Source organism: Leptopilina heterotoma, unplaced genomic scaffold (genome assembly GCF_015476425.1).
Source record: "Leptopilina heterotoma isolate Lh14 unplaced genomic scaffold, ASM1547642v1 Lhet_284, whole genome shotgun sequence".
Taxonomy (NCBI): domain Eukaryota; kingdom Metazoa; phylum Arthropoda; class Insecta; order Hymenoptera; family Figitidae; genus Leptopilina; species Leptopilina heterotoma.
The window spans coordinates 169,646-188,762 of NW_025110990.1; the positions used below are offsets into that span (position 1 = coordinate 169,646).

At 28.3% G+C, this 19,117-nt stretch overlaps 1 protein-coding gene across 4 annotated transcripts in view; it reads right to left on the reverse strand.

Annotated features, from left to right (window-relative positions):
• LOC122504191 (SAM and SH3 domain-containing protein 1-like) overlaps positions 1–19,117 on the reverse strand; it is a 641,260-nt gene that overhangs the window by 142,666 nt on the left and 479,477 nt on the right. For all 4 annotated transcript variants that reach the window (XM_043615130.1, XM_043615129.1, XM_043615128.1 and 1 more), the window contains one exon: positions 13,387–13,633. In XM_043615130.1, coding sequence (XP_043471065.1) covers positions 13,387–13,633 — 247 coding nt within the window. The remainder of the gene's footprint in view (positions 1–13,386; positions 13,634–19,117) is intronic.

The following is a 19,117-nucleotide window of genomic DNA, read 5'->3' on the forward strand; positions in this document are numbered from 1 at the left end:
TTTAATTGCTTATTTTTGAACATTTGTGAAGAGAAAAGGAAGAAAGTGATAAAAGAAAAACTAAAAGTTATTAAATGTTTCTTTATATTTTATAAGGTTTTGTTCAATTAAATGATTTCTCTTTCTCACATTTAGCGAATGAAATTTGCAAAAATAGATTATTTGCCAGGTGAACTTTAAAATAATTGTTTATTTAATATTTCTTATTAATAATTGTTTCTATCAATTTATAATAATAAAATAATTCAATCATAATAAATTCTACTATTTTTTTACGTTTTTATAGTAAATTATGGGTTTTCTTTAATATTTTCTAATAGATGAAAATGTTACAGTTTTTACGACTTTATATACTTTAGATGCTTATTTTACAATAAATATAAAAAATATTTAAAAAATTCTTTTTGTTTGGTGATCCTAATATCTTTAAAATCATTCCTGCAAAATATTATAATTTTTTTAAATTAGTCGGCAACGACTTTAGTCAAAATATAATGGAAAGACTCATATGCAAATTATATAAATTAATAAAATATAAATTTTATATTAAATTTTAAATTATTAAATACTTTAATTTTAAAAATTTCTACAAGTTATCTTTAAAAGTAATTTTCATAAATACATAAATTTTATTGATTATATGTAATATAAGATTATTTCAGGGACTGATAGTAAAAGTGGTTTAAAAAAACATTAGGAGAAAAAGTGGGATAAGTGACTTGGTAGCAAAAGTGGTTTAAAGCAATTAAAATATTTACCAATAAATAAGTGACTTGGTAGCAAAAATGGTTTAAAACAATTAAAATATTTATCAATAAGTTTATCATACGAATGACTTGCAAAATATTAAAGTTTCTCTTTACTATTTTAAATATTTTTTGATCATTAATTATAATTAATTTATCTATAAATTACAACATCATTTTAGCCCGTATTTGCTCCCAAGTCACTTATTCCACTTTTGCTCCCAATTATCACTTTTACTGTCAACCCCTCATTTCAAAGTATTACGTTTATTATACGCCCTCACGCGTGCTACAAAATTAGCACGAGCAACAGCAAAATGTGTCTCATTGAGCAAGCACGGTGTGACTCACACGTCATGTGCCTAAAGTGCAACAAAATCAGAACGAGTGACAGCTAAATGCGTCTCATTATGCACGCACCGCGTGACTCGCATGTTCTGTGCCCGAAGTGCGACAATCATGCGTCGCAACGCATAATTGTTATCTAAGATAAATTTTACAAAATTTTAATTATTCAAAATCTTTTTAATTGTATATTTCGAAAATTTAAATAGAAAAATGATTCAAATAGTTATTTTGCGCCCATTATGCTAACATAATTTTTTGTCCTAACTGCATGGAAAGAATCCCGTGTAGAAATTTCGCTGGGGCCCTGATCAGGGCCGGATAGTGCCGACCTATTAGGGAATGAAACGCCGCGCACGATGTGGCCCTGATCTGGAAATCCACATTTTCTTGTCTATCTATCTATCTATGTATAAATCTATCTCAAAAACAAATGCAAGATAAAGTTAACTCACAAATTAATGCGAGACAATTTTATTTCATTCTTCAATTCAAGATAATGCTATCTCAAGATCCAATGCAACAAAATGACATCTAAAGGTATAACGTTAAAAATGATTCCCTCTCGAAATATGTTATTAATTATAACCATTTAATTCCGATTAACATATTTAAATACTTTTTATTAATGAATATTATATTAAATAAATTATAATCGAATTTTCACCTATTTAATCTTGTCTCAAAATAATCATGTTTTTAGATCAAATACAATATTTTGGACTGTGTTTAAAGTGACGATGCTAGACTAATATAACAAATAAATAAAAATATTTAAATAAATAATTACCAAACAGAAATAATAAATATGAACAATAAATTAGACTTCCAAAATAAAAATGAATTTTCTTATTTACATTTAGAATTATTTTAATATTATTAAAATTGAATTAAAAACAAATTTAGCTTCTTTTACAAAAAGTGCTTTTCTTTAAAATGGATTTGACAATTAAAAGTATTTTGTAAGTGGATATTTATTTGTACAAAAAATTTTTTATGCAATTGTAAAACATGTTTATTTTCAGACTAAGCTATATGAGTAAAAATTCGATTAAAATTTATATCATGTATTGTTAACTAAAAAGTATTTAAATATATTAATTGAAATGAAATAGTTATATTTAATTACACATATTTCGAGAGGGAATTATATATTTAATGCTATACCTTTAGTTGTCATTTTGTTACATTGGATCTTGAGATAGCATTATCTTGAATTGAAGAATGAAATAAAATTGTCTCGTATTAATTTGTGAGTTAATTTCATCTTGCATTTGTTTTTGAGATAAATTCATACTGAACTGACGTTTGAAATAATATTATCTCGTCAGGAGGCGTCGATTTACTATTAGCTTGACATAACCAGAGAATTTAATTTACATAACATTATGAAATTAGCGCATAAAACTAATTTCAGAAAAGTATTCACCAATAAGAGCGTTACGATCATACTGTGCTTCTGCTTGGTTGTCATAAAGAGATTTTAAATTAAGCACCAAAGTAAAGGCGTGTTTTTTCAAATATTAAGGTGTTTTTTAATGAGTCAAAGGTTGCCGAAGCACTGAAATATAAAAGGACACAACTGTGTCTGTCCTCTTCTATAATATGTGTTGTTGTAGCAACTGTTGATCCATGAATTTGCACCTTCACACTGTACGCCACAGGCGCTACGGAACTGACATTTTATGTGACACCACGGAGCTGACATTTTACATTTAAACTAACCTAACTCCGACAATTCTGCAAAATAATTATTTTCTTTGGGCAGATAATTTGTTTCTAACCACTTTTTTGTGAACTTCACATTTTTACAAAAAAAATTGTTTTAAGTGTAGAACTTCCACTTTTAGAACTATTTTTTTAATGATATTTGTTGCTAATGGATCTTATTTTATATTGTAATTCTCAGATAACATTAAAATGTACCATAAACACTGAAATTATAGGGAAAAAAATCTTATTACAAAATTGAAAAAATTTGTGGACAAAACTATTTACATTTTATAATTTTATAAGAAGTATTAGAAGATACATTATATGCACAAATTGTTCAACTATATACACAATTCATTAACTATAATAATCTTCGTATTCTTTCATTCAGTCTGTTCAGAGCGTGTACATTCTGTCCGCAGTGAGAGAGAAAGGTTGATAGAGAGAAAGAGAGGTAAGTATCGCCTGTCCTTTTAGTTTAGAGTAGGAGCGAAAGAGAGGCGAATATTATTATTATATCTATATATATTAATATATATATTAATATATATATTAATCAAAACAAAAACCATTATTTTTTAATTTGACTTGCTTGGTACTTTGAAACGTCTGGCAACACAGCATTTCTTTAGTCGTGTTGCAAATGCTTGGTATGACTTGTTTACATTTAGTTTTGAGTAGAAAATTGTGTGCAATGTTTCCAGATGTTCAAACAGCTGTCCAATATACTGTATAAAACATAAAATTTTTTTACAAATTAATTTATTGAAACTCTCACAGGTACCTAATGACACTTTTTAAACAGATATTTAACCATTATATATCTGTCTCGTATTAAAAAATGTTTTATTAATTTCTTAATTTTAAGTACTTTGTGGTAAGTAAATACGTTTGAAAATGTACTCAATTCCCACAAAACTCAATGTTAAAAGTTAAAAACAAAGACGCTTATAACTTTTTTCACAAGTCCCCACAGGTCTAAAAAATTTAACTACATTTTTTAAAAACTTTTATCTAACAGTGGTACAAATTTCAGCAAATTGGTAATGTTAATTCTATTTGCGAAAAAACCTTTCTATTATCTTGAAAAAATCTGTAATTACCTTAACGTTTTATAAACATTTTACAATATAGCTCAGTGTGTTAAATTTAATTTTTGGTTTTCGTGTTTTATGTTTTTTAATTCTTCAAAAAAAATGTAATCTTTTTCCAATATTTTAGAAAAAGAAAAAAACGGATCATAAGGTCTTACATTTTTATATACACACAATAAAATAAGGTCTTGAGTATCAAAAGACAGAAACAGAAATATCGCGCGCGCTAGCTCTGCTAGTATTATAAAAATTCTCGTTTCCAGTTTCAACGTTTTCAATAAAATTTCTGAATTTTAACTTAAAATTTTAAAAAGTGGACACGCCACGGAGCTTACATTTTGCAGGGAATTCCGCAATTTATCAAAAATTATAATATCTATTTGTACAGATTTGTGGTTGTGAATAGGTTTTATATATACTTGTAAAATGTATCCATACCCAAGTAAAAATTATTTATTTTAAATGTGTTTTCTGTGACGCCGCCAAATATTACAGTTACGTGCAAATCACCCATATACGTGCAATTTCTTTGACTTTTTATGCATTTATTATATAAAGTAGTATGTGACACTCGTTCTCGAAAGCGGAGTTTATAGAAGAGCGCCATTATTGCGCCCCTCATCGTCAGCTGTGCAACAGTCACCACTAGCTTCCGATTCGTGGCGCTAACGTCGCCCTTCTATAAACTTCGCTTTCTCGAACTCGTATCATAAAGTACTATTATGCTATTTTTATGTCATGTCTGCTTGGAATGTTAATACCTGTCGAAGAAAATTTGTTTTGCTATTTACTCAAAATAATTACCATCATGAGGGCTCGAACGCAAGACGCTGTTAGGAGCGGAGGCTACAGAAGAATATTAAAATATGTGACGCGACACGAGAAAAGGGACCTATCGCCGCAAAAGAGAATTTTACACACGGAGAGAAAAAAGCAAGGCTTTTCCTGTGACTTCAATTCATGCCTTTTTCATGTAGGAGTTTCACCGGATTTCCCGATGAATTTCTTGCGTTTAGCGGTTAGGCCATGCCTTAGCCCCTATTGGCCTTAGCTCGTTGCAAGAATCTCACCGGGAAAACCCGTGAGCGTCCTGCATTTTTACTGTGATAATTTTCACGCGTTAAATGCATATTTTTTCATGGGGAAAAGCCTTGTTTTTTCTCTCCGTGCATGGAGAGCGTTTAAAACGACGCCATGCGCAGAAAACCCGTGTATTTACGCGTACATGCTTAAATTTCGGGCTTTATATTATTAACACTATTTAAGTTCTTCAACTTTGGATTTTTTTACGTGAAAGGGCAAAGAATAATCTGTCGAATAGCACCATAATCTCAAAATCGACTTTTTTAACGATGGGTCCCTTTTCTCGTGTCGCGTCACATATAAGGAATCATTCAAAAATTAATTTTTAAAAGAAAGATTAGTGCTATAAATTTAAGCTTAATGAATAAAATTCCTAAATTCTTATATAAAATTTATATTCTAACTTTTCATTTATATAAATAAATAGATTTTAGAAAATTATTTGCCAAATTAATTTATTAAAATTTTGCTATTATGAATAACAATAATGCCAAATGCAAATAAGTAGATACCGAATAATTACATTACACCATTAAAACAAATACGAGACTTTTATACATAAGAACATTGTTTAAATATTTACTAGAAGAATAATAAAACAATAAAGAATATTTTAAGATACAGTAAAAAATGCTTCATGTCAATCATACTCAAAATTAAGATTTGCATATAATTAAAAAATGACAAAAATGTGAGGTTACTTTTTGTGAAATGTAAATGAAAACAATAACAATCTAACAAGATGGTTGGTTCTACCAAGAAGCTTATGTTAATTTTATTAAATTTTTTTATCTTGTCCAATGTAGTTCGCTTTACCAGCTCTCTTATAGTTATTAAAGTCAAGTACAAAGTATATTAAACAAAAGTCATTTTAACTATCTTAAAAAATAGAAAGTATATTCAACTTCACAATTTTAATTCATATTACTAAAAATTTAGTTAATATACACGGAAAAAAAAAGTTCACGAATCTCTCGTGAACTAGTATATCACTTTTGGATGGGACCCAAAATTCTTGAAAATCAACAAACTCAGTTCGTCAAAATTTCATCAACTCCTTCACTAGAAACATAGTACGGTTTCCGAACTTTTCGTCAAAGTTAACGAAAAATTCGTGAACTTTTAAAAAATGCTAAAAACAAGAAAAAATAATTTCCAGACACTACTTTTTTATAGTATTTCACTTTATTTGATAACTTGACGCCTATTACGCACCCAACTACACAGAATACACAATTTTATCGCCATTAAAATTCGTAATTCGCTTCACGGGATTCGAACCTAGTACCTATACCCTATAACATAATATTTCTAACAACTAACCGCCACGGCTAAATCTAGATACACTGTCCTTCGACAAACGAAACGATTAGCTTTGTCTGCTGTAAAACTCAGGACCGTGCAAAGTAGAAAAAGTCCCTTATCGTAACTTTTAATTCATTTTATGAATTAGGGTACAGTCACACGATCAATGCATCTGCATGATGCATGCATGCACAAACATTTGACTGTTCACACCTCAATTTTTCGCTCTCAAAAAATCATTTTTCTGGCGGGATATTTAAAATTGATTAAAATTTAAAAATAACGCATTACTAATTATTACAATAAAAAATAAAAAAAAATTGAACGTTTATTATAAGGAATTAATTGTTAATAAATTTCTCTTAATTTGTGTCATATTTTAAATTATAAAAATTCACAATATTAATATATGCCACAAATTAAGAGAAATTTATTTACAATTAATTCCTTATAATAAACGTTTAATTTTTGTTATTTTTTATTGTAATAATTAGTAATACGTTATTTTTAAATTTTAATCAATTTTAAATATCCCGCCAGAAAAATTGAGGTGTGAACAGTCAAATGTTTGTGCATGCATGCATCATGCAGATGCATTGATCGTGTGACTGTACCCTTATTTGTTTCACAAAGGAAATTAGCAAACAAAAATATTCACTAAGTAATAAAAAACACTGATTCTAAATAACTTTCATCAAAGAATTTTCCCGAATGTAAACACCAATGACACCGACTGAATGATGAATGCTTGATCAGACATATTTGATGCGCATTACGAACTGCGCATACTACTGACACTCGCGAGTTCACGATTTTTTCGTGAACTTGTACCTCTACTTTTGACGAACTACTCTTCATTAACAGTTCATCAAAAATTCATTAACTTTGTTTCAGTTTTTCGTTGACGTTCGCCATTTCTAATCAAAAGTGAATGAAAATTTCGAAATTTTGTGTCCCATCCAAAAGTGATATACTAGTTCACGAGAGATTCGTGAACTTTTTTTTTCCGTGTAAGAATATGACTACAAATATTTTAACTAACGATAAATTGTTAATTTCGTATTGAATTTTTTTTCAGTGAATAATTAACAAAAAAATTATTCAATTTAAGAATTTTGAAATTAAATTCTTAAAAACATATTTACAGTACTAAGCCGAAGTTTACTTGTCAAGATTTGGCATTACTATTGCGAAAACATTTATTCTGTACTGCGCCAAGAGTTACCTGACAAGGTTTGGCATAACTATGGTAGAACCATTTATTCTGTCCTGCACCAAGATTACTCTGCCAAGACTTGGCAAAATGCTGGAAGAACAAATGGTTCTGTCCTGCGCCATTTGTCACTGTTGACATTGTACAGAGATTTCCAATTGGGTATGTTCATTTCATATATGTATTATTGTTGATACACTATTGAACTGTATAAGTTAAAGGACTTTAGTCTTCATTTAAAAAATTATAATAATTTAATAAAACCAAAAAAAAATTTAAATATTAAAAAACAAACAAAAATCCACTTCTAAGACTTTTCTTCGACCTTCTTGTGGTAAAGTGCGTGAGTAGGTATATGTTATTCAAAATGCCGAAACCAACGAATAAAAGCATCCAGAATGTCGGGGTGGGTTTTGTACTTTCTGGTACCAACCAAATATAAATTTGACTCCCTTTCTATACGCAAGGAAAAGGGAACAAAGCTAAGGCGGGCTGCGCCCGCCTCTGGTTTTTCAGCTTCCTGAGGCCATATTTTATGTTTTTTTATCTTCCTGTTGTAGGGGGGTCGGGGTGGATTCGGTACCTTCTGGTACCAACCAAATATAAATTTGACTCCCTTTCTATATGCAAGGAAAAGGGAACATAGCTGAGGCTGACTGCGCCCGCCTCTGGTTTTTCGACTTCCTGAGGCCATATTTCATGTTTTTTCTTTTCTTGTTGTCTCACCTGTGATTGAGAGTTTTTTGTATTTTTTCGAAAACTATGCATTTTTGGCGAAAAATGTATAAAACATAAAAAATGTATTTTTATGAGATCTACAACTTTTGTATGAAGCATTTTTAAAATTTTTTTTACCTTAGTAATGAAAAAAATATAAAAAAACATTTTTTATGGTTTTCACCATAAAGATGAGCTAGTCGCCAATTTTCATTATGATTTTCGTAATCAGATTTAATTAGAAATTTTAATGAACTTACATTTTTCGAAAATTTTAATTGGGGTAAAATATTTCTCGAAGTAGAAGAGAGGATAGCTCGTTCGGTTTCCGGAAAAGAGAAAACATGTACGTATGTGTGTATGTGCATTTGTGAAAATTGTAAGCGCAAAAGACACAAAATGAAAAAAAATAAATAAAAAATTGAATGTAGAACGTGCGACATTATCAGGATGAATAACAGGCACTGCCTCATGAAAACGAGAGGCAATAAACTAGTTACACCAAACCTATAGCGGCTGTTAAATTGCAATCAGCGACAGAGGTTCGTACAGTATAGTCGAATCCCCACAATCCAGTTTGCCTAATATCTGGTTTATAAATGCTTCATATCGACAACAGCCTGAGTGACATCCAAACACTTTATCGACGATTCGTACTTTAATCAAAAACTCGGTTTGACTCGTGATTGAAAACTGGTCATTTATTATTTGGAAAATATACAAGAAAGAATAAAAGTTATTTATGGGTGATTCTACAAAAGAGGGAATTTTGATGTCTGAAGCATGTTTTGTATATTAATTTTGGAAAGAATAATTTTACTTTTAATGGAAATTGTAAATCTTAATGGTTTCTATTATGGCACAGAAAAAAAACCGATAAAAAAAATATGTTTTTGCAAAAAATACACATTATAGTGCTAAATTCTCATTCGTCTGGCATGTCCCTTTGGGAGAATGACAGTTCATATTGAGAATATATATCACTTTTCAAATGTTTTGCGGAAAATTCATACTGAATTAGTAATTTTGAATAGTTGTAGATTACTAATATGGAAATAATTATGATGTTTCTCTATATCTTATTTATAAAATATCTTCGCGAAGTTTGTCCCCTGAATTTGTTATCATTCGTCTGGCAGTGCAAAAAATGTAAAAATTATTAAAAATCAACATTCTAATGAAGTGACTGTTCGTTGTAGTTGTTAATTAAACTAAACTAAATGTGATACCAATCGGGTTTTATTGAATCTTCTAATCTATTAACCAAGATTTCTCAATTTGTAACGGAGATTGTGTTGTGACCAGACAAATTCTCATTCGTCTGGCATACATTTTTTAAAAAAATATTTTATTTTTCGGTTATTCTATAGACTTATGTTTTATAGATTATTATTCTCTATAAGATAGTACTGAAGGATTTTTTCATTTAATGTTATTTTTCTATTTTTTAAACAAAAAATGCCAAATTCTCATTCGTCTGGTTCTCATTCGTCTGGCACTTTTGAGATAGGATGTATACTATATCACTAAAAATAGCGTAAAACTAACAATTTTCAACTATTGTTCGATTTTCTGGTCTTAAAATAATCCTAATTAAATTTACAAGAAATTGCTGTAACTGAATTTTCAATTTTCATTTCGCATAATTATATTGACATAAACAAACAAATGGAATAAGTATTTTTTTATATGAATAAAGTTTAGCCCACAAAAATCAAAGTAGTTCTTTATTATTAGACACTTGAACTTACTTTTACAATTCTATGATTTGTGAAATTGTGCTTATAGAAACAAATACACCATCCGTAATTTCTTAAAAACAATTATTAATTAAATTACAACAAAAATTAATTGAACCGATGACTTTTATTGATCCTCGTAAAAATCGTTACTTGGGGGTTTTCGGGGTTGCTGATTAAGAACCTAATGTCAGTTTTTAAAATTTTTCAAATTCAAAATGGCGGATCCAATATGGCCGACGATTTTGGAGAAACTTAACATATTCGTCTGAAAATCGTTACTCGGTGATTTTCTGTTTCGCTTATTACCAATCCGAGGTCAACTTTTTTCAAATTAACCATTGCTTTTACAATTTGTTTAAACAATTTAATTATGGTTTTTAGTTCTGCTACTATATTTATAGTTCATAGATGTATAAAAATTAATAAATAAATTTTAAATAGTTTTTAATAATCATAATTAATTAATTAATTACAATTTATTATTATTATTATTAATTATTAATTAGTTAAATAAATTAAATAAAAATAAATTAATAAATTATTAAAAAGTAAATTCAAAATTAAACTCAACGTTAAAAACTAGAGGTGTATTCATAGTATTTAGTATTCGATTTTTTCGGGTACTCGATTTCTTTTCAGTCCTCGGAAATTTCCGTATGCATCAAGTATTCCGTATTTTAAATAATCTTGAACTATCTTATTCAAAAGTTGCGAAAATGGTGGTAAATTGTAAATTGTTAGTTCTAACTTTTCCTCTAGGTTAATAACTTATTTAACGTTTAAACATATTTTACAAAATCAAATTTAATAAAAATCGAACAATTTTTTTAAAATTAATTTAATTAGATTCTTAATCAGCGACCTCAAAACCCCCCGGGTAACGATTTTTAGACGAATACGATAAGTTTTTTCAAAATTCGTGCGCCATATTGTATCCGCCATTTTGAATTTTGAAAAACTGACATTGGATTCTTAATCAGCAACCCCGTAAACCCCCGAGTAACCAATTTTATAAAAATCCATTCATTAATTTTTATGTTAATGTGAATTTTCTTGACACGATTTTAATTCTCTGGATAAATTGTTTATAAATAACCATAACTTTTGTAATTTTTAATATTTTGTCTGGCCACTTATGGATGTCTTTATTAGTACCATTAACTTGAAGTTAAAATACTTTTATTGAAAGCGAAATGAATAGACGATATGACGCCTCACGCCTGCTCAGTGTTCACTCGGTTAAAATCACATAAGTCAACGTAATTAACAGTAACCGACTTTCAAATAGGTAACAACAACTACGAAAGTTTGTTTTAATTATGTTCATTAAAGATTGGTTAAGACAATCCATCGGAGGATTATTTTTAACAGATGTGTTTTAACCGTCTCAGCTCGGTTGTGATAATCAGTATAACTTAGTTTCTTTTAACCATATCTTATTTATTTTTAAATACTTTTTTTTAACCGAGCTATTTCTACCACACGGTTAAACGCAGTTTCTTTTAACCATATCTTATTTATTTTTAAATACTTTTTTTAACCGAGCTATTTCTACCACTCGGTTAAACGCAATTTTTCTCAGTGTGTTCAAAATTGGACAACAGGGGAAATTTTTGCTTGGAAAGTTGCTAACGCAAATAAAAAACTGAGTCAATTTTACTTAAAAATTGCGATAATTACGTAATTTTATTAATTAAACATAATTGAAACTAACGATTACATTAGTAGAAGATTTTAATTTTCTTTGGTGGAATTGAAAAAACTAAGAAAATAGAATATGAACACAAAGGTATTTTATCTAGAGCTGTGCAAAATAATTCGAACCGAACTGTTCGAATTTTTTCGTCTAGTTCGAATGTCGAAAATTCAAAATTCGAACTAGCCCAGTTTGGATGTCGAATATTCGACATTTGACATTTCGGGGCCCCAGAACCGAACTAAACTCGGTTCCGTTCGAATTTTGCACAGCTCTAATTTTATCCCTTTGAATTATATCCGTTTTTTTATAAAACTCACCTCTTTATTCATTTTTCAATGGTTTTTATTTGCAATTTTCCAATTTTCCGGGAAAATACTTGGAATCAATCGTCTCTCTTGAATTCAATCGTATACGATCTACTTTCAATCAGAGTATACTTCATTCTTATATATATATATATATGTTAGGCTCAAAGTCCGAAAACGCTCATTGAGCGAAAATATAGTCCACAACGCGTTGTGGCTCCTTCAAAATGTCCATAACGCGAAATTCGTGTTGTGGCATGTCAAAAAGTGCTCAAAACGCGTTGTGGTAATTTGAAAAGGGCCACAACGCGAAATTCGTTTTGTGGCTGCTACAATATTCGGCCACAACGCATTGTGGTAATTAAGAAATGCCACAATGAGTTCTGGATTCTTTTATATTTGCCATTACGCGTTTTGGTAATTTAGAAATGATAAGAAATAAATAACTAGTATTTTTTTAGCGAATAACATATAATTTTATTTACAAACAATTTAAACTATAAATACCCGAAATTAACTTTTAACATAAACATTTGTATTTTATTATTTTGTATTTTGATCTATATTTTTTCATTGTTTTATTTTTACTTACTTAATTTATATAAAAATAATAAATATCGTACCGTGCTATTCTTCATCAATTCACTTAATTTCTCAAAAAATATTGCCTCTTTATTATCCATTATGAGTTATTAATATTATTGTTAAAATCCTGCACAGCTTTTTAAATTATAAATGTCACAGTATAAATATTACACAAAGACTACAAAGATTTTAAATTAAATCTACTTTATCAATCACCGATGTGGAAATTTTACTACTGTAACTATTTATTGAATAAAGAAAATTTCAAAGGTATTATAATCGTAGAGTCTAATGACATACTTATAATAGAAAATTAATTAATTAAGTATCAAATAATAAGACAGGTAATTAGTATACACGTTTTGTTTGCAAGCAACAAAATGTGTTATGATTTTTCTGAATTACCAAAACGTGTAATGGCAAATATAAAAGAATCCAGAACGCATTGTGGCATTTTTTAATTACCACAATGCGTTATGGCCGAATATTGTAGCAGCCACAAAGCGAATTTCGCGTTGTGGACCTTTTCAAATTACCACAACGCGTTTTGAGCACTTTTTGCCATGCCACAACACGAATTTCGCGTTGTGGACAATTTGAAGGAGCCACAACGCGTTGTGGACTATATTTTCGCTCAATGAGCGTTTTCGGTCTTTGAGCCTAACATATATATATATATATATATATATATATAAAAATAGCGTTTGTGAAAAAAAATCTCAAACCAAACGCCATGGGGTTAATTAAGAAAACAATGGTTGGCTATATTTGATTTGAAAAATCCAATATCTTCGCTAATTAAAGAATGGGAAGAAAAAAAAGGAAAAATAGGTACTGACCTGTACGTCACTGCTCGCGTAATCTCCACTTTCCCTGGAAGCTCTTGTTAGAGGAATGATTGCCGGTGGATTGTTGAGACCCTGTGAAATGATAAGACCCCTCATAGTCGACGAAGCTAATGCTTTACGTGAACGATCACCGGATTTTCGAGAGCGATCTCTCGGTAGACTAATGTCACCGGCTGTTGGTAGTGAAATAACTCTTTCACCTCGATTTTCCGGTCTTAAATTCAATGTGAACCAAACTCTAAAATTATACACAAACATGAACATGTAAATTAAACTTTGAAATGTAAACGGAAATAATTATAAATTCATTAATTATTAATTAAATTGTACGTGTTTAAATTTTTTAATTTATTGTCATGCAATAGGGTCATTTGGGGTAAATGTAAACAAGGGGTAAATGTAAACAGAACTTCAACTACATTTTAAAAGAAAATAATTGAATAAATTTGCTTCTATTTCACAATTTCATTAATTTGGCAATGTAAAATTACATAGAAAAAGAAATTAGGTCTTCTTTGAAAAAAAAAATTTGATAAAAAAAAAAATTTTTTTTTGGAAATTTGATCAATTTTTAAAAATATTCTTAGGTTCATCCGCCATTTTCAAAATTAAAAATTTGACTTCAAATTCGTATACAGCGACCTCAAAAACCCCCGAGTAGCCAGATTCAAGCAAATTTAATCAATTTTTAAAAATATTATTTTTAGGTTCATCCGCCATATTGGATCCACCATTTTGAAATTTAAAAATTCGATTTTAGATTCTTATTCAGCAACCTTGAAAACTTCTTTTTACCAAGTTGAATGAAAATTTATTAAAATTTCTTCAAGTTATTCAAGTTTTTACATTACTAATTTTGTAATGGTTGATTGTTTATTTATATGATACATTATCAGTCAACTGGTTGATTTACTATACATCTACGAAGAATTTTTTTTCAGTTTTTCCATCCCTTAAAACAGTAGTATACTTGAAATAACTTGTTTCTTATAAACCTCGCTTAAAAATCGCTTAAAATTCGGGGTAAATGTAAACACCACTGTATAGTGGTGTTTACATTTACCCCGAATTTTAGGAAAATTTCAAAATCTCGGGGTAAATGTAAACAGTCAGTTTTAGGCGATTAAGGTGCATCAATATTTTTTTGTACCTCATAAAATTTTTCTAGGGAACACTAGCAACAAGTTCATGCAAAAGAAATTCGTCCGTTTTACCTTTTAACAAAAAAAACTAAGGTTTTTGGTGAAAGATACATATTCCGTTTACATTTACCCCAATTGACCCTATTATTTTTATTCACAATTTTTATAATTTAATTTATTTAAATTAAATTATACCTAAAAATAATTGAAATTATGATTAAGTAATCTATGAAAATTAGATGATCTACATTTGACAATGTAAATCAATAAATGTATTTTAATAATCATTGTAAATTATTAAATAATTTTTATATTCTTTATATTTGAATTAGAGAAAATTTCTATAACATTTTTAGTAAAATTTTACTATTTTTCATTTATACTCTCTAAATCTCCAGCTATCACTAAAAAAATGTAGTTTTTTTACTGCCATAATTATGACTAATTATCATATATTGTATTGGTGGATATGGTACAGCCATACAGTATTGCTGTTTCAGCCATACGCAGTATAGACTAATCATATGTATATAAGAGACTGTAATATATATGTGAAGAACACTACACGGAAAGAATTTCAAGCCATCAGCTGCGCTACCTACAGCGCATCGCTTGTACTGCTATTTCGAGTCACCTGATATACAGAAAACGGGACAATATGTGTGTAGAAATAGGAGACAGCATTTGTCTCGAAAAAATGCACGTCTGATGTGCGGAACTAAAAACAAAATTCGTACGCATGCATGCGTATGAATTTTAGGTTATAAGATGCCTAGATATTATTTAGAATTGTCAAAAGTGGTTTTTCTGAGTAAAATTGCAACACTTTAGTTATTTGATATTTAATTAAATTAATTAGTTAATTTAATTAATTGAAAATTAATTAAAATAAATTTATAATTTATTGAATTTAAAAAAAATAAATTTATAATTTATTGAATTTAAAAAAAAAAATTTATAATTTATTGAATTTAAAAAAAAAAAATTTATAATTTATTGAATTAAAAAAAAAATTTATAATTTATTTAATTTAAAAAAAATAAATTTATAATTTAATTAGTTTTAACAAAATAAACTTATTTTACGATTGTAAAACGGTATAAAATATAAAGAATTATACTTCTACATAAAACATTAATTTTATTGTATAAAGAAATTCTTTTCTTTTAATAAATTATAGTAAATTTTATTTTCAAAACATTGTTAATATTTGTATAAACAATTTTATATACTCATATCATTCATTGCATAAATTTTAAAAATTATACAAAACAGTTTATACATTCTTTATTGATTTTGTTAATTTGAAAAAAAATTTATAAGATAAACTTTTTATTTCTTAATTGAAAAATGTATTTTTTAACAATATAACAACTTTTCCAAATTTGAAGTAGGTTAAATAGATTTTTGTAAACAAAGGATTAAAAATAATATAGAATAACAATTTTATTTAATTTTATAAATGAATTACAGACCAGAGTTAGCTACAAACCGTAGCGCGTAACAATAAAATGAGTATCGAATTTTTTTACTGACAAAGCTGGCATTATATTAGGAAGATCTTTCTTTTTTATTAATTTATATTCATTTTTATTACTTACGATGTACGCATGATAGTGAAAGTCAAAAGTGACTTCTTCAAAGACTTGCATGTAAAAGTAAATTTCGTTTTCGAATTCGACTATGTCTATTATATTTCCAAATTCAATTTCGCTCTCTTTCATAGTTATTACTACGAATGTTCCAATGTCGTAAACTGTGCCATCAATATTAACGTTTTTATAATACCTACAAGAATTGTTACATTTTTCATCCCTAAAATAATTTTTATTGACTTTTGAATCATTATCTGCACCGAATTTGATAGCTTTTTCGAACTGAAGACTATGCATCATTTGACACATTTTCAAACCTTGTTTAATTGCAATAGTTGTTAATAAATTGATCTTACAGCTTGTAGATAGTGAAATATTTTTTATTGGACGGTGGTTTGATTCGAAACGCATTGCCCAGAAATTTATAATAGGTCCATTTTTTAGGAGAATACTTGCGTAGTGAATTAAAAAATGGAATTTCGGTTTGAGATTTCCATAATATTTTTGGTATAAAGTGTTCATGTTTTTTACCAGTGTCTTCAAAATTTTAGCATCTGCTTTAACAATTCGTGGAGAAAGTAAAATGTCGAGAATTTGGCGCAGGTTTTTGTAAATCGCGCATTCTCGTATTCAGAGTTTGCAAGGTAAAATATTGTTTTTCAAATACGAATGTGTTAACAATATTTCTCATTACATATGTGCAGACTCCCTCCAACAAATCATGCATAAAATCAACGATGATATTTTCGGTTACGTGAAAGCCGTTAACTTTATGAAATATACATTCTTCTTTGATTCCGTTTATCTCTCCGGCTTTTAAATCTTCCTCGTAATTAGTTCTATTTCTTAATTTGGACTCGTCTTCCACACACATTTCCCTACATTCTTTCAATGTCGCTCTGCACATTCTACAAAAGTAATCCTTGTTAAATGAATCGATGAAGCCTAGTATTTGGTTCAAACCCAGGTTGTCCCCTAAAACCAAGACTAACTGAAATTTTACGCGAATTAAGGTATCTTTTATTTTTATTAAAATGCCTTCAATGTTCAAAAAATTTAACTCTTCAATCAGGTGATTAAAAGATTTTTTATTTCCGAATTTTACTCTATCGGACGAGTACATGAGGCTAGAAAAAATAATAGAATCCAATCGAGATGATATATGAGGTGGCAGGCAAGCTATTGATGCGTAAATAGCAGCAAATTTGTTTATACCAGCATGACTGCCAAGAGGATTGCCAACTTCTAAATCATCAAAGAAAATATATAATGGGAGAAAAATGTCGTTACTTAGATCATTAGAATACTTATTTATCCATAAATCTCCCTGCATTATGCTTGTTATGATATTTGATTCTTGCATTAATTGTTTCATATACTCTATTATTTGATGAAACAAACCCGGAATTTCCAAGAAACATTTTAAGCTCTCTCGTAATGGAATGTATACACCATGAACAGTCTCTGGAAGTAGCACTACATCATTGTCGACTATTTTTTCCTCCAAAGTAATGCCTATTGGAAATTTCTTGAAATCTATAAAGCCCCTTTGCCTCAATAGATGAAACCGTTTGGATTCCGTGTCAACTGTTTCAAAAATTTTACCATGTTGATCAAAACACTGATTGATTTCGTACAAAACAGAGTTTGAGATATTTTCTCTCTTTAATATTGATAAAATATCACTTTTTAAGGACGGAACAAAGATACTGATAAGAAAATCATGAATAAACTTCATTACATCGTCAACAATTTTTCGGGGTAAATTCGGATCGCCATACAGACATAGAATAAATGTTAAAATGTGATTAATTACGTTAATAAAATCCATTTTATTATTATGCGACAGTTAACACTAAATTCTTTGTAAAAATTAAAGCAAAGTAACACGTGTAAATTACTTTAATTACTAAAAGTATATAGTAATTTCTTTTAAAAACAAAATATCACATTTTACTACAACATTGAAACATAAAAAAACAATTTTTTAAATACTTTGAATAAAACAAGACATTCAATTACTTTGAAATTTCAACCAACAATTTTGTAGAATAGGCACTGCCTTTTCTTGAATTTACTGCATAAACAGATTTGTCAATAAATGACCACACAAAGTCGCAAAGGAAAGGAAATGACTTTAAAGCTGTCATACATTTGTAACAGCTTTCGACAGCTGTCAAATGATTTTGATAATTATACTGTTCTTTGTTAATATTAACAAAAATTTTGGGGCTTCGCAAATCACCTACAAAAACAATATAAGGATGAATTTCTTGATTTAAGGTTTTCAACCACTTCTCAAAAATTTCTATTTCATCCTTCACTTGTTCGGAATTCTGTAAAAAAATGGTTGAAAGGAGGATTTTTATGCAATAAAAACATAATTTTATATTTTTTATAATGTTGCATTCAAGGTATAGAATAAACTACAAAATAACGATAAAATTAAGTTATTCGATTAACTATGCAAGGAAAAAAATTTGTTTTCTCTATTTAAAGTTGACAAATAAAGTAATTAAAATTCAGTAAATTTTTTTTAAACCAGCCTAAATCCATTTATAGAATTAACATGTTATCAAAGTTAAAATGCAGTCGAAATTCAGACTCAAGTTAGTGGTTTCAGCATGAAGTGGGATGATATAAAGATTTATTTTTTACAATAATTGCTTAACATTAATTTTATCATTTAAAAATTATTTTAAAATAATGTTGTGGATAAAATTTGGTATGAAATATGGCAATAATTCCATTCTTTTTGGATTTATATTTTTCAATTTAAAAAAGTATTTTTTCAGTGAATCTAACCTAACATTTGTGAGACGAAAAATCATAATAATAATAATAGCGTTATATTTAGTTTTTCAGATAATAAATTTTTTTATAAAAATAGAACTAATATTTCGGAAATAAGGTTTTTAGTGTAAAAAACAAATTGTAAGTTATGTTCTAAATCAAACAAAATTAAGAGATTTTAAAGATTTTCTA